Genomic DNA, 24948 nt, shown 5'->3' on the forward strand with positions numbered 1-24948 from the left:
CTGTTATTTGTGTATAGGAATGCTTGTGATTTTTGCACACTGATTTTGTATCCTGAGACTTTGCTGAAGTTATTTACCAGCTTAAGGAGATTTTGAGCTGAGACGATGGGGTTTTCTAAATATACAATCATGTCATCTGCAAACAGGGACAATTTGACTTCCTCTTTTCCTAATTCAATACTCCTTATTTCTTTCTCTTGCCTGATTGCCCTGGCCAGAACTTCCAAACTAGGTTGAATAAGAGTGGTGAGAGAGAGCATCCCTGTCTTATGCCAGTTTTCAAAAGGAATGTTTCCAGTTTTTGCCCATTCAGTATGATATTGGCTGTGGGTTTTTCATATATAGTTCTTATAATATTTAGATATGTTCCATCAATACCTAGTTTATTGAGAGGTTTTAGCATGAAGCGCTGTTGAATTTTGTCAAGGCCTTTTCTGCATCCATTGAGATAATCATGTGGTTTTTGTCATTGGTTCTGTTTATGCAATAGATTATGTTTATTGATTTGCATATGTTGAACCAGCCTTGCATCCCAGGGATGAAGCCCATTTGATCGTTGTAGGTACGCTGTTTGATGTGCTGCTGGATTTGGTTTGCGAGTATTTTATTGAGGATTTTCTCATCGATGTTCATCAGGGATATTGGTCTAAAATTCCTTTTTTTCTGTTGTGTCTCTGCCAGGCTTTGGTATCAGGATGATGCTGGCCTCATAAAATGAGTTAGGGAGGATTCCCTCTTTTTCTTTTGACTGGAATAGTTTCAGAAGGAATGGTACCAGCTCCTCTTTGTACCTCTGGTAGAATTCGGCTGTGAATCCATCTGGTCCTGGACTTTTTTGGTTGCTAGGCTATTGATTATTGCCTCAATTTCAGAGCCTGTTATTGGTCTATTCAGAGATTCAACTTCTTCCTGGTTTAGTCTTGGGAGGGTGTATGTGTCCAGGAATTTATCCATTTCTTCTAGATTTCCTAGTTTATTTGTGTAGAGGTGTTTTGTTTGTTTGTTTGTTTGTTTGTTTTTGAGACAGAGTCTTGCTCTGTCTCCCAGGCTGGAGTGCAGTGGCACGATCTCGGCTCACTGCAACCTCTACCTCCCAGGTTCAAGCAATTCTCCTCCCTCAGCCTCCCGAGTAGCTGGCATTACAGGCTCATGCCATGAAGCCCGGCTAATTTTTTGTAGTTTCAGTACAGACATGGTTTCACCGTGTCAGCCAGGATGGTTTTGATCTCCTGACCTCGTGATCTGCCCGCCTTGGACTCCCAAAATGCTGAGATTACAGGCATGAGCCACCGTACCTGGCCTGCGTGGAGGTGTTCATAGTGTTCCCTGATGGTAGTTTGTATTTCTTTGGGATCAGTGGTGATAATCCCATTTATCATTTTGTGTGTATTTGATTCTTCTCTCTTTTCTTCTTTATTAGTCTTGCTAGTGGTCTATCAATTTTATTGATCATTTAAAAAACCAGCTCCTGGATTCATTGATGTATTGAAGCGTTTTTGTGTCTCTATCTCTCTCAATTCTGCTCTGATCTTAGTTATTTCTTGCCTTCTGCTAGCTTTTGAATTTGTTTGCTCTTGCTTCTCTAACTCTTTTAATTGTGATGTTAGGGTGTCGATTTTAGATCTTTCCTGCTTTCTCTTGTGGGCATTTAGTGCTATAAATTTCCCGCTACACACTACTTTAAATGTGTCCCAGAGATTCTGGTACATTGTGTCTTTGTTCTCATTGGTTTCAAAGAACATCTTTATTTCTGCCTTCATTTCATTATTTACCCAGTAGTCATTCAGGAGCAGATTGTTCAGTTTCCATGTAGTTGTGCAGTTTTGAGTGAATTTCTTAATTCTGAGTTCTAATTTGATTGCACTGTGGTCTGAGAGACAGCTTGCTGTGATTTCTGTTGTTTTACCTTTGCTGAGGAGTGCTTTACTTCCAATTATGTGGTCAATTTTGGAATCAGTGTGATGTGGTGCTGAGAAGAATGTATATTCTGTTGATTTGGGGTAGAGAGTTCTGTAGATGTCTATTAGGTCCACTTGGCGCAGAGCTAAGTTCAAGTCTTGGATATCCTTGTTAACCTTCTGTCTCATTGATCTGTCTAATATTGACAGTGGGGTGTTAAATTCTCCCATTATTGTTCTGTGGGAGTCTAAGTCTCTTTGTAGGTCTCTAAGGACTTGCTTTATGGATCTGGGTGCTCCTGTATTGGGTATATATATATTTAGGACAGTTAGCTCTTCTTGTTGAATTGATCCCTTTATCATTGTGTAATGACCTTCTTTGTCTCTTTTGATCTTTGTTGGTTTAAGGTCTGTTTTATCAGAGGCTAGGATTGCAACCCCTGCCTTTTTTTGCTTTCCCTTTGCTTGGTAAATCTTTCTCCATCCCTTTATTTTGAGCCTATATGTGTCTCTGCACATGAGATGGGTCTCCTGAATACAGCACAGTGATGGGTCTTGACTCTTTATCCAATTTGCCAGTCTACGTCTTTTAATTGTGATATTAAGCCCATTTACAATTAAGGTTAATATTGTTATGTGTGAATTTGATCCTGTCATTATGATGTTAGCTGATTATTTTGCCTGTTAATTGATGCAGTTTCTTCCTAGCATCGATGGTCTTTACAATTTGGCATGTTTTTGCAGTGGCTGGTACTGGTTGTTTCTTTCCGTGTTCAGTGCTTCCTTCAGGAGCTCTTGTAAGGCAGGTCTGGTGGCAACAAAATCTCAGGATTTGCTTGTCTGTAAGGGATTTTATTTCTCCTTCACTTATGAAGCTTAGTTTGGCTGGATATGAAATTCTGGGTTGAAAATTCTCTTCTTTAAGAATGTTGAATATTTGCCCCCACTCTCTTCTGACTTGTAGAGTTTCTGCCGAGAGATCCGCTGTTAGTTGGATGGGCTTCCCTTTGGGGGTAACCCAACCTTTGTCTCTGGCTGCCCTTAACATTTTTTCCTTCATTTCAACGTTGGTGAATCTGACAATTATGTGTCTTGGGATTGCTCTTCTCAAGGAGCATCTTTGTGGCATTCTCTGTATTTCTTGAACTTGAATGTTGGCCTGTCTTGCTAGGTTGGAGAAGTTCTCCTGGATAATATCCTGCAGAGTGTTTTCCAACTTGGTTCCATTCTCCCCATCACTTTCAAGTACACCAATAAAACGTAGATTTGGTCTTTTCACATAGTCCCATATTTCTTGGAGGATTTGTTTCTTTCTTTTCACTCATTTTTTCTCTAATCTTGGCTTCTCACTTTATTTCATTAATTTGATCTTCAATCACTGAAGCCCTTTCTTCCACTTGATCGAATCAGCTGTTGAAATTTGTGCATGGGTCACGAAGTTCTTGTGCCATATTTTTCAGCTTCATCAGGTCATTTAAGGTCTTCTAGTTAGCCATCCATTTAAACTTTTTTCAAGGTTTTTAGCTTCCTTACGCTGGGTTAGAACATATTCCTTTAGCTCAGAGAAGTTTTTTTTATTGTGAACTTCTGTAGCCTACTTCTTTCAACTCATCAAAGTCATTCTCCATCCATCTTTATTCCATTACTGGTGAGGAACTGCAATCCTTTTTAGGAGAAAAGGTGCTCTAGTTTTTAGAATTTTCAGCTTTTCTGCTCTGGTTTCTCCCCATCTTTGTGGTTTTATCTACCTTTGTTCTTTGATGTTGGTGACCTACAGATGGGGTTTTGGTGTAGATGTCCGTTTTGTTGATGTTGATGGTATTCCTTTTTGTTTGCTAGGTTTCCTTCTAACAGTCATGTCCCTCAACTGCAGGTCTGTGGGAGTTTGCTGGAGGTCCATTCCAGACCCTGTTTGCCTGGGTATCACCAGCAGAGACTGCAAAACAGCAAATATTGCACAACAGCAAATACTGCAGAACAGCAAATATTGCTGCCTGATCCTTCCTCTGGAAGCTTTGCCCCAGAGGGGCATCCACCTATATGAGGTGTCAGTTGGCCCCTACTGGGAGGTGGCTCCCAGTTAGGCTACATGGGAGTCAGGGACCCACTTGAGGAGGCAGTCTGTTCATTCTCAGAGCTCAAACAGTGTGCTGGGAGAACCACTGCTCTCTTCAGAGCTGTCAGACAGGGACGTTTAAGTCTGCAAAAGTTTTTGCTGCCTTTTTTCAGCTGTGCCCTGGCCCCAGAGGTGGGGTCTACAGAGGCAGCAGGCCTTGCTGAGCTGCAGTGGGCTCTGCCCAGTTTGAGCTTCCCAGCCACTTTGTTTACCTATTCAAGCCTCAGCAATGGTGGACGACCCTCCCCTAGCCAGGCTGTTGCCTTGCGGATCAATCTCAGACTGCTGTACTAGTAGTGAGTAAGGCTCCATGGGCATGGGACCTGCCAAGCCAGGTGCGGGATATAATCTCCTGGTGTTCTGTTTGCTAAGACCATTGGAAATGCACAGTATTTGGGTGTGAGTGTCCTGATTTTTCAGGTATAGTCTGTCATGGCTTCCCTTGCCTAGGAAAGGGAAATCCCTTGGCCCCTTGTGCTTCCCGGGTGAGGCAATGCCCTGCCCTGCTTCGGCTCGCCCTCCATGGGCTGCACTCACTGTCCAACCAGTCCCAATGAGATGAACCAGATACTTGGGTTGGAAATGCAGAAATCACCATCTTCTGCATTGAGCATGCTGGGAGCTGCAGACCAGAGCTGTTCCTATTCGGCCTTCTTGGAACCGAGAGGCAAATGTATACAAATTCTTAAACACCCCTCCAATGAGGAAATAGAACCTGTTTCACTTCTCCCTGACTATGAACTTGCCTTAGTGACTCACTTCTTTTTTTAAGAGAAGGGGTCTCTCTCTGGAGTGCTGTGGCACGATCATAGCTCACTGCAGCCTTGAACTCCTAGGCTCAAGTGATCCTCCTGCCTCAGCCTCTTAAGTAGCTAGGACTACAGGTGCATGCCACCATACTCAGTTAATTACAAAATTTTTTTTTGTTAGGCAGGGTCTAGCTATGTTGTTCAGGCTGTGACTCACTTCTAATCGATAGAATGCTTGAGAAATGAAACTATAATTTCTAAGGGCTAAGTCATAAAAAGTAATAAAGCTTTGACCTCTCTCTTGCTCTCTCTCAACATGCCTTACGAGCTGAGTCACCAAGTTGAAAGAAACTATGCTAGAGAAACCATGTGGTGATCCCACGTATTGATAGAGATACCAGAGGAGCTCCAGAGGTTCCAGCTCCCAGTTTTTTGAGTTATCCTAGGCTGGGTACCTGATGTGTGAGTAAGTAGCCTTAGAGATGCCTCCAGCCTCAGCCACAGTCTGATTACAAATTTCTCATTTCTTGAGAAAGAATTGCCTAGTTTAGCCCAGTAAACCCCCAGAATCTTGAGGGATAATACCACTAAATTTGGGGGAGGATTGTTAAGCAGGAAAAGATAACTGGAATAATGTTCTTACCTCCTGCTGTATTTAAAAAAATTGTTTTAAGTTAGCTACATTGCCTACTATAAAAAGGGAGTCATTTATACTGAAATTTCTTTCATGCTCATGCCTTTAAATGACTAACAGATTATGGGATTTAGGGAAGAAGTTGATATGTAGGATAGGGATTTAGTTTATTTTAATTCGGGCTTATGACTGACTTTTAGAAACAGAAAAGATTTTCCAAATCTCTTCCTCAGAGCAAATTTTTTTTTGTATGTAAGGGCTTTGAGATATCTACTATCTGATTGTATGTGGAATGGCTCACAAGATTGTACTTTTTGACGGATGATAGATGGAACATCTAAATACTCTGAATTTGAGACTGCAAGGAGGAAGGACACTACTGCTTTCTTCAAGGTGCTAATGGTTAGGCTGTAGAAAACACATGGATTGAGCAGATGGCACATATTCCCAGCCAATGACCAGCCTTCCGTTCAGTGGCATTAAAAGATGTTTTAAAATGTCAGCCTTCCCCAGGGAATGTTTATTCCCTGTTATGTTTATTCATAAACATGATGTTTATTACATATTTATATATATAATTTGTGTTAATATATTAAATATAACATAATATATTATTTATCTATAATATAATATATATTATTTATCTATAATATAATATATATTATTTATATATAACTTTATGATCAAGTTGGGTTAATTCCAGGAATGCCTGAGCAATGTGAGGAGGGTGGCTGCATGGGGATATGGTGGTAGCAACAGGAGATTGGTATGTAACCAACACAGGATATTGCACAGTTATATAGAATCCAACACAGTTATATAAAAGAGATTGACCCAATAAGTAAATATATTGAGGATAATGGAAGGCAGATTTCTCGCTATTGGAGAAAGGAGTTACAAATATGCAAAGGAAAAAAAAAAAAGAATGAACTTTGTAGTGTTGGCTTGGAGCTGGAGGTATCAGTATAAACTCATCATTTTTATATGTATGTAGATATATTGATATAAAGAGAGAGAGAAAAATAAAAAATGCAGTTGTGTGTGTACACATGTGTTCCCTAGCACTCTCCACTGAGAAAGCCTGAGACAGTAACACTTTAAAATAGATGAACACAGCACTCTTTGGAATAATGAGTGATTCCAGGCTCAAGGCAGGGAAGTAATGAAACTTTATTTAAACAAGTAGTATGCTGGATTTCGCCAGCATGCCACATATATATACACACATTCATACATACACATACATATATATACACATACATGTATACATACATATATACACATACATATATATACATACATATATATATGTTTTGCTTTTATTTTAGGTTCAGGGATACATGTGCAGGTTTGTTATGTAGGCAAACTCGTGTCAGATTTTTTGTACAGACTATTTTGTCACCCAGGTCACTAAGCCTAGTACCCAGTAGATATTTTTTCTGATCCTCTCCCTCCTCCCGCCCTCCACCCTCAAGTAGACCCCAAGTGTCTGTTGTTCCCCTCTTTGTGTCCATGTGTTCTCATCATTTAGCTTCCACTTTTAAGTGAGAACATGCGGCATTTGCTTTTCCATTCCTGCATTAGTTTGCTAAGGATAATGGCCTCCAGCTCCATCCATGTTCCTGCAAAGAACATGATCTTGTTCTTTTTATGGCTGCATAGTATTCCATAGTGTATATGTACCACATTTTCCTTATCCAATCTGTCATTGATGGACGTTTAGGTTAATTCCATATCTTTGCTATTGTGAATAGTGCTGCAATGAACATATACGTTCATGTGTCTTTATGGTAGAATGATTTCTATTTCTTTGGGGATATACCCCAATAATGGGATTGCTGGGTTAAATGGTAGTTCTGTTGACTGTTTGAGGAATCACCACACTGCTTTCCACAATGGTTGAGCTAATTTACACTCCCACCAATAGTGTATACGTGTTCCCTTTTCTCTGTAACCTCTCCCGTATCTGTTATTTTTTTTACTTCTTATAGCTGTTCTGACTGGCAGCATGCCATATTTTGCCATGGCCTATTCTAACATGCTCAGGGTGATGGGGTATTATGTCAGCTATTTACTTTCAAATTGTTCAGGAAATAAAAAATTCTCTATATTAGTCTTGCAACTTTTCTGTGAGGTCAAAATTATTTCAAAATAAAAATTATTAAAATTAAAGACATTTTCAGACCAACAGATTGAGAAAGCTCACCATTCATGTGCTCTTACAGAAAGAACTGCAAAGAATAAGTACCTACTTTAGGAAAAACAAGATTGAATGAGGAAGAAAAAACAGTGCTTTGGAACAAAATAATTGTTAATTGTTAAACATATTGCTAAATAAATATTGACTAATTCTGAAAAGACTAATTTTGGAGTGTTAAAAAACAATTAACAATAGCAAAAGGATAGCAAAATAGGGAGCAAGTTTTTCTCAGGTCTTTGTGTCATTTGAGAAGATGTATTGACTAGCTTTATACTTTGTTTAGTCTAAAATCTGCAAAAGAATAGGTACAGAAATTCAATCAAAATAGAGAAGGAAAAAGGGAATAAAGAAAAACTATCAGTCTAATATGTGACAAGAAATGAAGAAAAATAAACAAGGGAGAAGATAGTTTATTTAAAAACCCACAAATAAAATGGTGGGAATAAGTCTAACTATATCAGTCCTATATAATATCTAGAAATTTATGTTTGCCAATTAAAAGACAGATTGGATTTAAAATAATCCAGTCATATTCTGTTAGCAAGAGACTTACCTAAACTAAAGACATAGAAAATTTGACAGAAAAGGGATGAAAAAGTTTTTCAGGTGTATCAGATAGAATGCTTTTGGCAATAGACAATGGAATACCTAACTAAAACAGGCTTAAACAACAAGGACGTATGTTGACTCACGTTGCAAGAAATCTTGAGGTAGGTGGTTCTAAGGTCGGTTCCAAAGCTCAATGGTGCCATCAAATATCCAGGCACTTTGTAGATTTCTGAGAGATTAGCCTTCAAGGTTACAAAATGGCTGGTCACATCCTACCTGATAACATTAAAAAAGAGAAGAAGAAGAAGAAGAAGAAGAAGAAGAAGAAGAAGAAGAAGAAGAAGAAGAAGAAGAAGAAGAAGAAGAAGAAGAAGAAGAAGAAGAGGAAGAAGAAGGAGAAAAAGGATTTCTTCTCAAATGTCTCTATGGGGGAAGAAAATGTTTCCCAGGAGCAGACAATGGACTTCCCTTTATATCTCGTCCTAGAACTGGGTCACATGGTCATCCCTAAACCAATCCCACTAGAAGGGAATTAGATTACTAAAACTGGCTTAGTCCAAGCATCAGTCAGGTGTGGGTCTAAAGGACATCTATTTTACCTAAACACTTTGCTACTTAGTATCTAAACAAAATTGAAATTCGCCTAGCAAGGAAAAAAAAGAGTATGTTAGAGTAAGTAATCAATCTATTCGAAGTATCTGCCGCACTTGGCAAGCGGTCAGAGAAATGTTAATATAAGACAAAATAGACATTAGGGCAATGAGAATACAGCAGAAAGAATGACACTCACTAATGACAAAAAGGAACAGTTCACTGGGAAGATATAAACATTTTGAAACTGGAGGCTGGGTGTGGTGGCTCATGCCTGTAATCTCAGCACTTTAGGAGGCTGAGGTGGGAGGATCACTTGAGCCCAGAAGTTCAAGACATGCCTGGGCAGCACAGTGAGACCCTGTCTCTTAAAACAAAAGATAAAAACCTTGAAACTGTATAGCCTCAAATTAAGCAAAATCAAAAGAAGATAAGCAGAAAGTGGCAATATCACAAGGAAAAATTAACAAATCATCTACCAGGTATGAAAGTCTCTATTTTGCCATACACTCACTAGCAGAGCTTTGTTATTCAGGCCATATAAATATGATATGGTTAACTTGGCCTTGAGGTAGACCTGGATTCAAACGTAAGAGTCAACAGTAATCTCTGCTGTAGGTGGGAGAGGTAAGGCAAAGGCAAGATCAATGAGAGATGCTGCTATGAGTTGTCAGCAGCCAATATTTCCAGCAGCTGGGGAATGGGTTTATAACCCTGAAGAACGGATCCAAGCAGAGCACTGCAGTATGCACTATGAAAGTGTAGCATAATATTGAACTCTACAGCAAGACAGCCTGGGTTTATATCCTAGCTTGACCATTCTCTAGCTGTGTGGCCTTGGGCAAGATATTTAACCTTGATATTTTCTTGATAACCAAGATATTTTCTATGTCTTTAGTTAGGTAAGTCTCTTGTTAACCAGTTAGGTTAGGCATGTCTCTTGTTAACCAGTTTCCTCATAATAAAGTGGAAAAAATATTAATTGTCTTATAAGTTTGTTGTGAGAATTAAATGAGTTACTATACTGTTTTGTGAACTGTAGATCCTACTGTAATAATGGGTTGTAAAATCAATTTGTGAATTTCAGTCTGTTTTTTTCATGAAATATAATATAATCAATACTTTTATGATAAGATTTTCTATTGGCAAGCTACAGGGAAACGGGTACTCTCATACATTGCTGGTGGCAGTGTAAAATGGTACAGTTGCTATTGCGGAAGACTGTTACAAAATGCTGCCCCCATGACTTCTTCTTTCCTGTAGTCATACCCAGTGTAGTCTCTCTATTAGTCCATTCTCACATTGCTATAAAGAAATACCTGAGACTGGGTAATTTACAAAGAAAAGTGGTTTAATTGACTTACAGTTCTGCAAGCTTTACAGGAAGAATGTCTGCAGAAGTCTCAGGAAACTTACAATCATGGTGGAAGGCAAAGGGTAAGCAAGCAGGCATGCCTTCACATGGTCAACGCAGGAGGAATAGAGAGAAGGGGGAGGTGCTACACACTTTTAAACAATCAGATCTCATGAAAACTCACTCACTATCACAAAAACAGCAAAGGAGAAATCAGCCCCCATGATCCAGTCACCTCCCACCAGGCCCCTGCTCCAATACTAGAGATTACAATTTGACATGAGACTTGGGCAGGGACACAAATCCAAACCATATCAGTCTCCTTCCATGTGAGTGAATGTAAACTAGCCCTGTGACTTGCTTTTACCAAATAGGGGAAGCAATGTTATGTGACCTCAAAGCCCACGCCTTAAGAAGACTTGCAATTTAAATTTTTGCTCACTGTGAAGCCAGGGCCATATAAAGTCTAAGCTACCCTGCCTGAGAGACCACATCAAAGGAAGGCCCTGTATTCTAACCATCCTAGCTGAGGGGCCAGGTATGAGTGAGCCCATCTTAGATCTTCTAGACCACATAGCAGCCGTATAAGCAAGCTTAATCGGCACCTCAGATAGCAGAGATGAACCATCTTGGCTGATCCCTGCCCAGCCAACTCACAGAGTTGTGATAAATATAAAATGGTTGTGTTTTAAGCCATTACATTTTGGGATGGTTTGTTATCTAACCACAGATAACTGAAACACCTATAGAAAGAAATTTGCAATATATAAGGAAAGTGTATGTGTGTTTACTCTTTAACCTGTCATTCCCACATCTAGGGATTTACACTGAAAATATACTCCCCCAAAAAACAAACAAATAACCAGACAAACATGTGCAAGTTTACTCACTGTGACATTATTTGTAATTGCAAAATATTAGAGATGCCCTAAATGTCACGCCTAAGAGATGAGTTAAATAAACTCTATGTATCCATACTTCAGTGAACTGGGCAACTGTAAAAAATAATGAGGAAGATCTCTGTGATCTGATATGGAATAACTTAGAGCATGTATTAAATGTAAAAGTCAAAGTATAACTGTGTATAGATAGAGATATAGATTACTTATTTATAGCATGTTACCTATTGTATGAAAAGAAGAAAAAGTCATACACAAAACACATATTTTTGCCAGAAGAAAACAGGGAAACAATATTCCAGAAACTGATGATATGCTTACCTGGTTACTTACAGATATAGTAGAGATGGAGTGAGAGGATTAGGGGACTTCTCTGAATATCTTTATATGGTTTTGATTTCTGAGTGTCAAAATTTTATCATTTCCAAAAAGAAAGTCAACAAGTATGAGGAAAAAACCCTAAAATTGAATCCAAACAGAAATGATGACCCTGATTATGTGTCTTATAACAAAACCATACTCAGGAAAAAAGTATTCCAAGTAACTTTTGAGCCTAGTAATCTTACTATACACCCTCGATAGTTTCTATTCAGTGGACAAAAAGAACTACAGAGAAATCTTGCAGTTTATTTAGTAGATTTGTTGTTGATAATTGTATTGGTGTTTGTCTTAGTCTATTCAGTTTTGCGGTAACAAAGTACCATAGACTGGCTAGCTAATAAATAACAGAAATGTGTTTCTCACAGTTCTGGAGTCTGGGAAGTCTAAGATCAAGGTGCCAGCAGATTTCTTGTCTACAGAGGGCCCAAACTGCTGATTTACAGATGGTCATATTCTTGCCATGCCTTCCCATGGCAAAAGGCAGAGAGGAGCCCTCTGGGTTCTCTTTTATAAGGGCACTAATCTGACTTATGAGGGCACCACCCTTATGACCTAATCACTTCCCAAAGGCAAAGTGTTGTGTAATACCCATCACATTAGGAGTTAGGATTTAACATATAAATTTGGAGGGATACAAGCATTCAGCTTATAACAGAGTTCCAATTCCAAACTATGTTGTGTGTAATGAAGGATTGAGAAAATAAGTAAATATATTAATGTTCTTGGGAAACAAAGTTCATACTTTGAGATAAGGTTCATACAAGAGAATCATATGAGAAGAAGATCATAAGAATCATACAAATATGAAATGGTAGGAGAGAAAGAACCTGTGGTGACTGACTGAAATTACAGCTATTTCCTAACCTGTCCGCAAAACTGAACTGAAGAGTTAGGCTTATACTGTTTATTTCTGCACAGTCTTCATTTTATATTTTTTTCCTTGTGAAAGTATTTTTTTTAGGTTTCAAAGGAAATACTTTTGTCTTCTAGTATAATAGTAATATAAACAAATTATTCCTTGAGCTGCATGATCTGAGGTCATTGTAGCAACCAAGAAGAAAGGTGAGATTAGATGTTTGAGTAAAACTTCTGGAAGCATCTTTCTGTCTTTATTATTCAAGAATTTTGGCCGGGCGCGGTGGCTCAAGCCTGTAATCCCAGCACTTTGGGAGGCCGAGATGGGCGGATCACAAGGTCAGGAGATCGAGACCATCCTGGCTAACACAGTGAAACCCCGTCTCTACTAAAAAAATACAAAAAACTAGCCGGGCGTGGTGGCGGGCGCCTGTAGTCCCAGCTACTCGGGAGGCTGAGGCAGGAGAATGGCGTAAACCCGGGAGGCGGAGCTTGCAGTGAGCTGAGATCCGGCCACTGCACTCCAGCCTGGGCGACAGAGCGAGACTCTGTCTCAAAAAAAAAAAAAAAAAAAAAAAAAAAAAAGAATTTAGTGGAGATGTGTCTGGGTGACACAGACTGACACAGACAGTTCTGGAAGTGAGCCCAGAACTCAATGAGTTCTTTTAATTTTCAAGTTGATTTCTGATAGTTTTTGTTGTTTTTCTTTAAATTTGATTACCACATTGACTAGGCAGTCCATAATCCAATAAAAACGTCCTGCCTCAGGCTTTGATGGATCTAGGACTTGGAGCTTTTAGATAATAAATATCTGTGATATTTGTAATGATGTGCCACTGTTCATCTCTTTCCAACTCAGTATTCAGTGAAATCACACTAGGAACTTCATCAACTGTAGTGAGAATATTTACATCATGGAATTGACAAACACTACAAATCAGGGCCTGAGTTATTGCTTTGTTGATTATCTGGACTTAAAGTGATGGAGAATATGCTAACAGGGCAGATTATTTAAAAGTGGGTCACATCTATAGCTATTACATTGTGAAAAGCACAAACAATTGAGGAAATATTCTTCCAGTATTTGAAAATTTTTATCCAATTTAGTATAGAAGGAATTATGTCATTGACAAATAAGGGTTCTGACATATTTCTGCATTGCATCACTTTCATTTTACTTGTTAATGTAAACAAAAGTGACAACTTACGTTTATGTCAAAACTACACTCATTCCTCAATGGCAACTATAGGTTGGCTAAGGCTTTTTAAAATATATATATATAGACATATATATATATATCTCCAACACAAACTTTATCATTAAATGAGTTATGTTTGCACTAGTAAACTTTTATTTCACTCAAATTAGAGCAATAATCTTCCATACTTAAGTATCTTCCCTGCCCAATAATTCAAAGAAACAAAATCCAGAATGATTAGTATACATAGAAGTGTGGGAAAAATCTTTGAAACATTCTTTGAGAATCAATCAGCTATTTAGAAATTACAATAGAGTATTACACATTCTGTTATTATTTGTAAATTATGTGTTATCCAACCATTATATCAGTAAAATTTATAATAAACATAACACACATGGAAACTTTGTTTCAAAAATCTGGTTGCTCAATATTTAATAGCCATTACTGGTAGATATCATGCATGATATAGTGTGGTAATAAAATATTGTGTGTTTCTATTAAAAAAATATGATCTAGATTATACTGAGAATGAATGTTTGTCTTGAGACATACACATGTGTGTTCAATTCAATGGTTACCTAATTGCATGATGAGGAAAGGTCTTTACACAAACATGGAAAGATCAAGTCTACTCTGGACTCTTCTGGAGACGCCACCTCCCCCTCCCACTCAACTGTAGTATTGGTGAAACAAAATTACTTCTGTTTGGGAAAATGCATCGTTAGTAATTACTGTCCTGGTCAATTGAGGGGTATGGAGACTGTCCCTATGGAGGTCTGAAGATAAAAGCTCCCAAAAGGTACCTGAGCATAGGGAGTGAGGCCAAGGACTGTGATGTGTCCATCAGGGGGCTCCCTCTGAGGGCAGAACTTCTTGGAGTACTTTTCCCTTGATTTATGACCATGTCTTATTTTGGGGTGACTGGGCCAGGAGTTTCAGGAGCAAAATGAGGTGGAGTGGTGGGTGTGAGGTACCTACAACTCACTGATTCAGGACAGAAGGGAAAGCAGCCCTTTCCCTCCTTTATGCCTCAATGGGAGAAATGGGGAGGCTGATGCTAGTTGGTAGAGAAGTTCAAAGGAGCACGATGCTAGGCTACAGCAGTTTGTAGAGAAACCAAAAAGGGGAAATTAGATGAAGTAGGGAAAGGGAAGTTCAGCCCAAAAATGCAGACATGGGCTGTTATGTTAAGATGAACTGTGGCTGTGAGGTGGAAGGAGAACCAAGGAACAGTGATATGAACACGGCCACTTCTACAGTAAAAGGCCACCCCAGCCCCAGGCCCTGAGAAGACACGTGCTTCCCAGGAAGAAAGGGTCAGAAAGCAGATACCCATAGGAGACAGAGAATTGTGAGAGGATAAGCATTCTTCAAGTGAGCAGGGAGAAAATAACTTACAGGAAACAAAGTACTGAAGGAGCTAATGCTGTTCAACAATTTGCCCCTTCTAGAACTTTCCTTCCTTGGCTTTCAAGACCTGCCATCCTGATCCTCTGATAGCTCCTTTCCAGTCCACCCAGGCGTGATAAGCAGACCTCGGGTGGTAAGACACGTTGTTGATAATTAAATAAACCCTCGAAAGTAATCCAGAAATGCCTCTGACTTTATTTCTTATACAATAATTATGTGAGGAAAAAGAGAAACTTTTTGCTGAGTTCTGGAACCCCAAACTCAGGGGAGAGTGGGAGAGGAGGAATGCTGATTTTACTTGTGGTTTGGGATCAGATGGAAAGGCCCTGGGGAGAAACGGTCACCAAGTTTGACTGAGGGCGCTTGTCCTCCCCTCCTCGGCATGCAGGGGTCCAGAGCAGTTTGGATCAGATGATGAGCGCCATCTGCAGGTAGCAAGCTGGAGGCAGGAGAAAAATATCTGTATACTGTTTAGGATTATTACAGAGCCCAAATAAAAGCCAGGTAAACCATTTGGCCCATCTCTGGTTCTCTTCATTCTGAAATTCAGCCCGATCCTGTAACCCCACAACTTGCTGCCTGGCTCCTTTTTCCCCTTCACGGTCACATTTCTGCAAAGAGCCTGTTACGCTCGCTGCTTCCACTTCCTTCCCTCACTTTCAGTCCTCATAAGCTGCCATCTCCCTCTACTCCCTCCTTTCCAGGAGACGATGCTTGCCGGTCCCCAGCAGTCCAGCAGACACTTCGCTGACCTGAAGTATCGGTAGCACTGGAATGATAATCCCCTCCCAACTCGACTTGCAACACTGCTTTATTTGGGGTCAAGGAAACACACAGCCCCAGCTTCTCTCCCACTACTTGGCCTCCCCTCTTGCAGATGCCACTATTATCCAGCCACTTGCACGGGCCATCCATGGCTGACCATGGAGTCATCCTTGAGCTTTTCCTTCTCTCAAGGCTCACATCCTTCAGCAAGTCCTGCTTTCACTATTAATTGAGATCCTCCTTTTCTCAGTTCTTCTCTGCCAGCATCCCAGTCTCAGCCACCCTTGTCTCTCACCTGGGACACTATGGTAGCCACTTGGCCGACCTCTCTGCCTCCACTTTAGCCACCACGCAGCAGCCGGAGTGATCCTGTAAGTGTGAATCACACCGTGGAACTCCACTTCTTAACCCTCCAAGCTCCCTCCCCCTCCATATCCTTAGGGTTATCAGGTTACATGCCACCGCCCCATAAACCCTCCTTGAGCCACCACAGCTGGGCTAGGATCCACTCCTCATCTGTTCCAGGAACACATGTATATTCTTTCCCAGAGCAGCTATTCCCCGCTGTGTTCACCATAGCTCCGTGATCTCAGTGAGAGCTCAGTGAGTCAGTTCATGGCGCCTAGTAAATATTCCACAAAAAAACCTGTGAGTGTAATTGTTTCTCCCACATTTCTAGACATGTAATACTAACAGATTAAGGAACAGAAAGCCAAACAGGGAAAGCAACGTAAAATTCTGATAATCACATTGATTGCTGAAAAAGCCCCCAAATAGGCAGCAAACATTCTAAAAGGGCCACAGTTTGCGAGTCGTTTTATTCTTTTGTAAAGGGTCGGCTTGCGGCAAAAATTAAATGATCTTTGTGTTTGGCCAAGGTCTGGTGCCCCAAAGCTGCCGACTTGATCTGCGGTTGGGGTGAGCGGCAGGCAGTGGGGCCGGAGTTAGGAGGGGGTGTGGGAGCCCGCGGAGCACAGGTGAACGGAGGCTGCCTTCCCGGGGCGCGGCTGGCCAGCCCCAAAGGGTTACTTTGGCCTTGGCTGTGGGCCGAATGCGAAGGTGGGGAGGTGGGCGGGGGATGACTCGGCCATTCCTGGGTCCGCTGTGTTAGGCTGAAGGCAAAAGGAAACCAAGACCTGGGAGTTTTCCAGGAAACGAAAGCGAAAGAGTCAAAGTTAGCGGCCCGGAGTTGGCGCGGCCCCTGCAGTCCGGCGGAGAGCGGTGCTGAGGATGGCTGTGCCCGGCTCCTTCCCGCTGCTGGTCGAGGGCTCTTGGGGCCCCGACCCCCCGAAGAACTTGAGCACCAAATTGCAGATGTACTTCCAGAGCCGGAAGAAGTCGGGAGGCGGCGAGTGTGAGGTCCAGCAGGATCCCAGGAGCCCATCCCGCTTCCTGGTGCTCTTCTACCCGGAGGACGGTGAGGGGCGCGAGGGGTGGGGTGAGGAGGGGGCACCTCTGTCCTCCCTCCAGGGAAATGGCTGCGGGGCACACACCGGAGGGGGACTCGCCCGGCTCCAGCGGCTGCTGTAGCGGAGGTGGCCGGGCCGGGTACGGGGGCGGGGGCGACAGAATGGACTCCGAGCGCTTCCGGGGCGCTGCGGTTCCCCGGCGCCCTGCGCTTCCAGGCGCTTAACCGCGCGGCCCGGAGGTGGCGGCGGAACCGCGCAAGTGACTCTTTATCCCTCGATCGTTTTCTGTCTTTCCCTGTTGTGGTGGTATTGTTTGTTGTTGTTGTTGTTGTGAAGTGAGTCTATCCTCTTGTCATCCTTTTCTGTCTTTTCCTTTTCTTAAGAAACGTGACAAGTCACAGAGATTCCTCTTGGGTCTTGGAGATTCCCAGAGGTCCTGGGGTCACTTGGAAGAGGGGCAGAGGCGCTGCCTAAAATCACACGGCCTGAATGTCAACGTAGAGCCGTCACAGCGGCCACATTGGAGGGCCTGTTGATCGACCACAGGTCCCCATTGTCGATGGCCTGCCGGAGCCTTTTCCCTGAGTCTCTAGTGCTCAGATTGGGAGCAAGGATGATATTCTGAAGTGACAGTGGGTTGGGAGATTTGAGCTTTGGAGGGGGAAAGTCGGCAAAGTTCCCTCCTTACAGGCCATTAAGGGGCTTTTTCCCTTCTTCCCCACTACTCCCCACTCCCCTACTCCCCACTACTTGGTGGGTCAAGAGCCCACCGATGATCTGCTGGCTCAAGGGCCTCCCTGGTCTGCAGTGGGAAGCCTGTGACCTGCAGCTCCCAGAATGGGCGCCTTTTCCACTGGCATCTTATGGATGGTGACCCATCGGGATCTAGTCAACCCCTAATTCCGCTTTCTTGTCTCTGGATTTGGAGAAGCATTTGGGCCAGAGGAGAAGCAAGGAAGCTGAGGCTGAGGCCGTGCAATCAGAGGGCCCCAGAAGGGATCTAAAAAGGAAAAATGAAACAGACAAAGAAGGGTGCACAGAAGGAAGGAAGGAGGCGGACGGGAGACATGATTGGCTCATGGCCCTTATGAAAACAAAATGCCATGTTTTCCTAGGATTAATTTCACCAAGGAGTGCTCAGAAGGGCAACTATGTGATCTTTTCCCTTTTGGGTGTCACTTTTCCTTGAGAGTTTTCCCCACTTTGACTTCAGAGGTCAACATCACCATCGATCTGGCCCTTAAGGATGCTTCTGTCTTCTTTAGATTCCATTATCCTTAAAAGTAGGTCTCACCCATCTGAATCACCTGGAGAGCAGGTTAACCAGGCACCTTCCCAGCTCTGTTTTAGAGATTCAGGTTCAGTGAATGTGGGGTGGGTGGTAAGCCATGTGTTTAACCGGCATCCCAGGTGACCTTGGTGTGTTAAAGTTTCAGAATTTCTGTAGTTTGCTGACAACCCCAAATGAATAAAAATACAAATATCACAAAATATAATTTTGTGATGATAAAATAACTCAATTCTAGCCCTCCAAGCAGAAAAGATTTTAGTCTTACTGCTGGGCTATCATCCTTGACCAGCCCCGGCCCACAACTCCTCTTCCTCCACCCCCAGGCTGCTCCAGTGGCCCCTCTTGTCTTACCCCCCAGCACAGATGACCCAAAACTTATTAAAACTCACAACCGGCCAGGCACGGTGGCTCATGCCTGCAATCCCAGCACTTTGGGAGGCCGAGGCGGGTGGATCACAAGGTCAGGCGATCAAGACCATCCTGGCCAACATGGTGAAATGCCATCCCTAGTAAAACACACAAAAAAGTTAGCCGAGCGTGGTGGTGTGCGCCTGTAGTCCCAGCTACTCGGGAGGCTGAGGCGGGGGAATCACTTGAACCAGGGAGGCGGAGGTTGCAGTGAGGAGAGAGCGCACCACTGCACTCCAGCATGGCGACAGAGCAAGACTCCATCTCAAACAAAACAAAACAAAACAGAACAAAACAAAAAACAAAACAAACAAAACAAAAACAAACTCAAAACCTAGTATGGTCAAAGTTCTTGGGAGTGGAAAATCCCTAGTCAGTTTTAGTTTCCTACTTGAGGAACCACTTTCTCAGTAACAAGGGTCAGGAATTTGCTAACAATGAATGACCTACACTTGAAGTCCCCAAAATGCGTTCTTCTTCTGCAGAGGATATTCTCCACTCTCCACCCTCCATGCCAGGAAATGGCCTCAACAGGTGCGGGCCCATAGGATAACCTGATTTGATTCATGTAAACCTAATACGCAGATAATAAGAATGAGCCCACCAGCACTTGTCTGTATTTATTCATGTATAGCAAATAGAAATGAATGGGAAGCTGTATCTCACTTTTATACAGTTCACTGGATTTCTGAAAAGTTGGTATAAATTGACATAACATTGTAAACCCTGTTTCAGATGTGTCTATTTTATCATACATTACCAACATATCTCCATTAACCTTACAAATAGACAAGAAAACTAAGGCTTTGTAAGTACGGCTTATTAGGAAACATGGTCAATATTAAAAAGTCAGTTTAAGGATGCAATTCAAATCCATATCTGCTTGCTAAACTTTTCCTCTTTTACTTCACGTAGCCTCTCTTGAGAAACCGACGAAGTCATTGATGGATGGTAATGCAGCCCATAGAAATCATAGAATAATTTTGTAAATAAAGATTGCTTGTCATTTGGCCGTTTTTCCCCCCTTTGGACATTTCAGTTCGGCAGAAGGTTCTGGAGAGAAAAAATCATGAGTTAGTATTGCAAGGAAAAGGAACATTCAAATTAACTGTCCAGTTACCTGCAACCACAGATGAAATCCATCATGTCTTTGAGGAGGAACTTCTAACACAGGCAAGTAAACTTTAGGCGTGAATAAAAGGGATTTAGGTCTTCCAAGGTGTGTGAGATGAGAATCACAATGAGGAAAATACACTGGAAAGAAAAGTGTGAAGCAAACTGCAGTGAGAAAAGCAGATTACAAATGTAGGGGGAGTGAGGGCAGTGGTAGAGTAGGGTAGTATGGGATAAAGTAAGAGGGGGTACTTCCTTTCTTTTTCTTTTTTTTAGATGCAGTCTCGCTCTGTCGCCCAGGCTGGAGTGCAGTGGTGTGATCTCAGCTCACTGCAACCTCCGCTTCCTGGCGATTCTTCTGCCTTAGCCTCCAGAGTAGCTGGGACTATAGGAATATGCCACTATGCCCAGATAATTTTTGTGTTTTTAGTAGAGATGGGGTTTCACCATATTGGCCAGGCTGGTATCGAACTCCTGACCTTGTGATCCACCTGCCTAGGCCTCCCAAAATGCTGGGATTACAGGCATAAGCCACCACTCCTGGCTGGGGGTACTTTTTATGTGATTTTAAACACATTTGGAAAAGTCAAGATGTGGGGGTTATAATAATGGTGGTTTGGGATGTAAAATTTGGGGTCTGTGTCTCCTGAGTTCTTTATAACCTGGAACCTGTTATATTTGTTTTATTTTGTATGTCATTTTGAGGAGACAGCAATCCATACTACATGTATTAAGTATCATCCCAATTGTAAAATGGAATAGTAACAATAATGATTCAACAACAGATTTTAGGATTATTGTGAGGGTTAAACAAGATGATCTGTATAAAGCACATGGCACAGTTCTTGTTATATATAAAAACACTCAGTAAATGTTTTATTTTTATTTGTTTTAGTATTGTTTTTCAGAAACAGGGTCTCACTCTGTTGCCCAGGCTGAAGTGCAGTGGCATGATCATGGCTCACTGCCTCCTTGACCTCCTGGGTTTAGGCGATGCCCCCACCTCAGCCTCTCCAGTAACTGGGAGTGCAGGCGCATGTCACCACACCTGGCTAATTTTTTGTATTTTTTGTAGAGTCAGAGTTTTATCATGTTGCCTAGGCTGGTCTTGAACTCCTGGGCTCATGTGATCCACTTGCCTTGGCCTCCCAAAGTGCTGGCGTTACAGGTGTGAGCCACTGCACCTGGCCTTAATTTAATTTTTTATCTTTTTTAGAGACAGTGCCTTGATCTGTCTCCCAGGCTGGAGTGCAGTGGCACCATCATAGTTCACTGTAACCTTGAACTCCTGGGCTCAAGTGATCCTCCTGTCTCAGCCTCCCAAGTAGTTGAGACTACAGGCATGCATCACCATGCCTGGCCAATTTTTTTTTCCTAAATTTTTTTTTTAGAGATGGGGTCTCACCATGTTGCCCAGGCTGGCCTCGAACTCCTGGCCTCAAGCGATCCTCCCACGTTGGCCTCCCAAATGCTGAAATTACAGGTGTGAGTCACAAGTCAGTTCAGCCTCAATAAATATTAACCAAGGGAGAAATTATGAGCTAAGATGTTTCTCTGATGTAGGATGTACCTCATATTCCCAAACACTTGGTGTTAATTGAGGTTTCTGTTATTTGTGTCTCATCTTCATTGGTAATTTTTGTGACTTGAAAGTGAGTATCCCACTATGTATGGCCCCAGATGAATTCAAGAGCACCATTATCAGACCTTTTCGTTATTGTTTCTATTTATCCTCCATCTCCAGGCTGGTCCCAGGGACATTTTCTTATGTAAAGAAATTGTTAATAATGTATTAATGCTACTTTATTGTTTGCATTTCAGGAATCCAAAACCAAAGAAGATGTTAAAGAACCAGGTAAAATCTCAGTTGAGATGACTCTGACATTCACCAAGCGGTTATTAAAGGCAGCACTTGAGGGAGTCAGCCTCTCTTCTTGACTTTCATAATGCAGGATGTGCTCCGCTGGGAGCTGCCTTGGACTGCATCCTCTTCATATTCTGAGCCAGCTGTGCAGAGGGTGGCTTTTAGGGCTCAGGTCATAACGATTGGAACTGCTCTCTCTGGGGCCTGGGAGACACGTTGCAATAGAGGGGAGGGCAAAGAAGTGCCAGAGAGGTGGTGATGAGCTGATCTTTACTTTCCACTTGTGCTGAGCCAGCCGCTGAGAAGCAAGGACATGATATATCCAAGGGAGTCGCACGTGGCTTAGCACTACTTCCTGAGCACTGGGTGTGAGGGTGCTGTGCTCTGAAGCCAAAACAGGAAGTTGTGACTCCTCTGTGAACACAGGCTTTTGAGCACTGGCGCAGGATTGGATTGGAGGATTGCAGTCCTCTAAAAGACAGCAGCTCTTCTTAACTCATCTGCTGTAGGAAACAACCAGTGACCAATTAGCTGTTGTGGACTCCAATGCTCAACTAGCATCTGGGCATTGAGCTGTCATGCCACCTGACGTTTACTAAAGAAGCAACTAGTTTTCATAGCTAAGCATGCTATTATAAAGGGTAGGAAGTGAACCACTCTGAATGAACCGAACCAGAGAGACAAAGTGATACATGTATCTAAACCTTAAGGAAAAGGAACAATATATAATCATTGTCCTCTAATATTGAAATTATCTTGAGAACATGTAGTTTTCTGCAACTTTCTCTTTTGGAAAATGGCACTAGAGTAAGAGCTGCCTTTATTTGGCAAAAAGATTGGATAAGGATATATGGCTTATTTTTATCTAATATGGATGTCCTGTTAAAACTGTAGAATTTAATATGCATGGCTTTCTTAGGCAGCTCAGGAGTTTCATGAAATAGGAATTTTTTGTCTCTTTAGAGTAATTCCTGCTTTCCATTCCTCATTGTGGAACTGGCTCCCCCAGCTCCCAGTGTTTGTTGTTGGGATCTCCTAAGGCCTTATCTTTTTCTTGGAAGATGCCAAAGTGCTGTACTCTCAAGCTCAACTTCAGACCAGGAAGTGGTTTTCTATGTGCATATTTATTCTTGCTCTATAGCCCTAGATCTAAAATTTAATCACATCTGTGTTTCTTATGACTTCGTAGATTTTTACCTTAACTCTGTCTTAACTGACATGTTAGCACTGTTTTAAATTTGCTTAAAACTCCCAAAGGTATTCCCAGCAAAAGCCCCAGTCCCCTTCCACCAATAGACTTTTCATTGTCCTGGGGATTTTAGGCCCATTTTCTAACCTGTTTTTACCTGACCTGGACTCCAAGGATAGCAGCCAGCTAGGAATTTGGGTGGTCTACACAAGATACTTAAGTTGGCTCCTTTAAGGGAAGCAGAGATTCTTTGCTGAATGGTTACTCCACACTGATCCCTGACAATGGCCCTAAGGCTGGGACTCTTGAAATTAATTGGAACGTGGTAGACAGTTTCAGAACTGAGCAAAGTGTGGGTGGAGAGTAGGTACTAACTGGATTCTGTTTCTCAGGGATGGGGATAGCGGAAGACACTGCACTAAGCATGCCCGAAACCTCATGCGAAAAGTAAAACTGAGGCATCAGCAGGAGGTGACAGGGCAGGGAAAGGCACACACACCATTGTCAGGTGAGGTCAGCACTGAGCTAGTGTCCTGTTGCAGGATAAGCTTAGTTGGGCTGGGTCTGAAAGGTAGAAAGCAGCACTTGGAAGGTCTTGGAGAAGAGACAAGGGCAAGAGCAGAGAAATACCGCTTACCTGTGGTCGGAAATTCTGGTGTTTTCAAATCCATATCCCCAGACTGGACTCCTCTCTCAATTCCAGAATTTCTGTCTGACCTTCTTTTGGGAAGTATATTAGAGCCAACATGCCCGAAGCCATGTGTGTCATCTTCCTCCCCAAGCAGGGGCCCTTTCTGGCCGCCTCATTTCTCTTGAAGTACACAATCAGTCTGCTTGTCACCTACTAGACATTTCACGCATCACGCCTTTCACATCTGCTGATCATAGAGACCTTTTTTTTTTTTTTTTTTTTTTTTTGGAGAGAGGTTTTCACACTGTTACTCGGGCTATCTTGGCTCACTGCAGCCTCAACCTCCCTGGCTCAAGCAATCCTCCTACCACAACCTCCTAAGTAGCCGGGGCTATCATAGCATGCACTACCATGCCCAGCCAATTTTTAACATTTTTTGTGGAGACATGGTCTCACTATGTTACCCGGGCTGGTCTTGAACTCCTGGCCCCAGCTGACCCTCCCACCTTGGCCTCCCAGAGTGCTGAGATTACAGGCATGAGCCACTGCACCCAGTATCATTTTCTTTTAAAATTTTCCTTATCCATCCTTCTCTCACCACAGGCCGTTCCTTTTTACCTCACAAGTTCAGCATGGCAGGCGCTCCCTGCTTGCTCTGTGTCTGCCACCCTTCTCCTTAAACCTGACCAGCCCTTTGCACTATTGCTAAATAGCCTGCCATCCTTTTCATGGAAACCTTCCATGGCTCACCCTTACCACAAACTGGGAGATAAAGTCCAGACCACCTTCTGGATCTAGTCTGCTTTTCTGGCCTCATTTTCTTCATTCTGCACAAATGTGCTCCTTTTGAGCCACATCAGTCTAATTGCTGTTTTCTAAATTGTCTGATGCAATTGCAGCACTCTCCCTGTGCTTCTGTTGCTCACAATTACCTCTATTCCACTTTTCTCTACCCAGTTCCACATACCCTTCAAGACCTGCTGAACTTCCTCCTCTTCTCTCAAGTCTTTCCATGCCAGCCCAGCCCATTTATCTCTTTCTGGGCTTGATTGTTAATGCTCTTTTTTGGTCAGTTAAGGCTTTCTTGTGGTGAAGCATCTAATATTGATGGGGTTATAAAACTATGTTGCTGGAAAGATTCTTTCAGTCCAGTTCACTTAGTCCTATACCCTCGTTTTATGATTAAGAGACATGCCCAAGGTCACATGGCTAAAGAGTGGCAGCAGGGATTAAACACATATAGCCTCCTCCCTAGCCCAGCAGTCATTCTGATTTGTTATACCTGTCTCACTTAGTGCTAATTTATGTAGTTGCTTTATCTTTAAGCTATTTTTTTTTTAAACTTAGCATGAGTGTGTTCATGGCATGATAGCCAGCACACAACAGAGTGATCTAACTGTTGTAACAACCTCCCAAATCAGTAACCTAACACAACACAAG

At 42.2% G+C, this 24948-nt stretch overlaps 1 protein-coding gene across 1 annotated transcript in view; it reads left to right on the top strand.

Moving 5' to 3' along the window:
• The first annotated feature begins 16567 nt into the window (after positions 1-16567).
• Positions 16568-24948, top strand: part of PARP14 (poly(ADP-ribose) polymerase family member 14) — a 50823-nt gene continuing 42442 nt past the window's right edge. The window contains exons 1-3 of the mRNA XM_010370778.2: positions 16568-17020; positions 19751-19884; positions 21646-21679. Coding sequence (XP_010369080.2) covers positions 16834-17020; positions 19751-19884; positions 21646-21679 — 355 coding nt within the window. The 5' untranslated portion in view covers positions 16568-16833. The remainder of the gene's footprint in view (positions 17021-19750; positions 19885-21645; positions 21680-24948) is intronic.

This window comes from Rhinopithecus roxellana, chromosome 1 (assembly GCF_007565055.1).
Source record: "Rhinopithecus roxellana isolate Shanxi Qingling chromosome 1, ASM756505v1, whole genome shotgun sequence".
Taxonomy (NCBI): Eukaryota; Metazoa; Chordata; class Mammalia; order Primates; family Cercopithecidae; genus Rhinopithecus; species Rhinopithecus roxellana.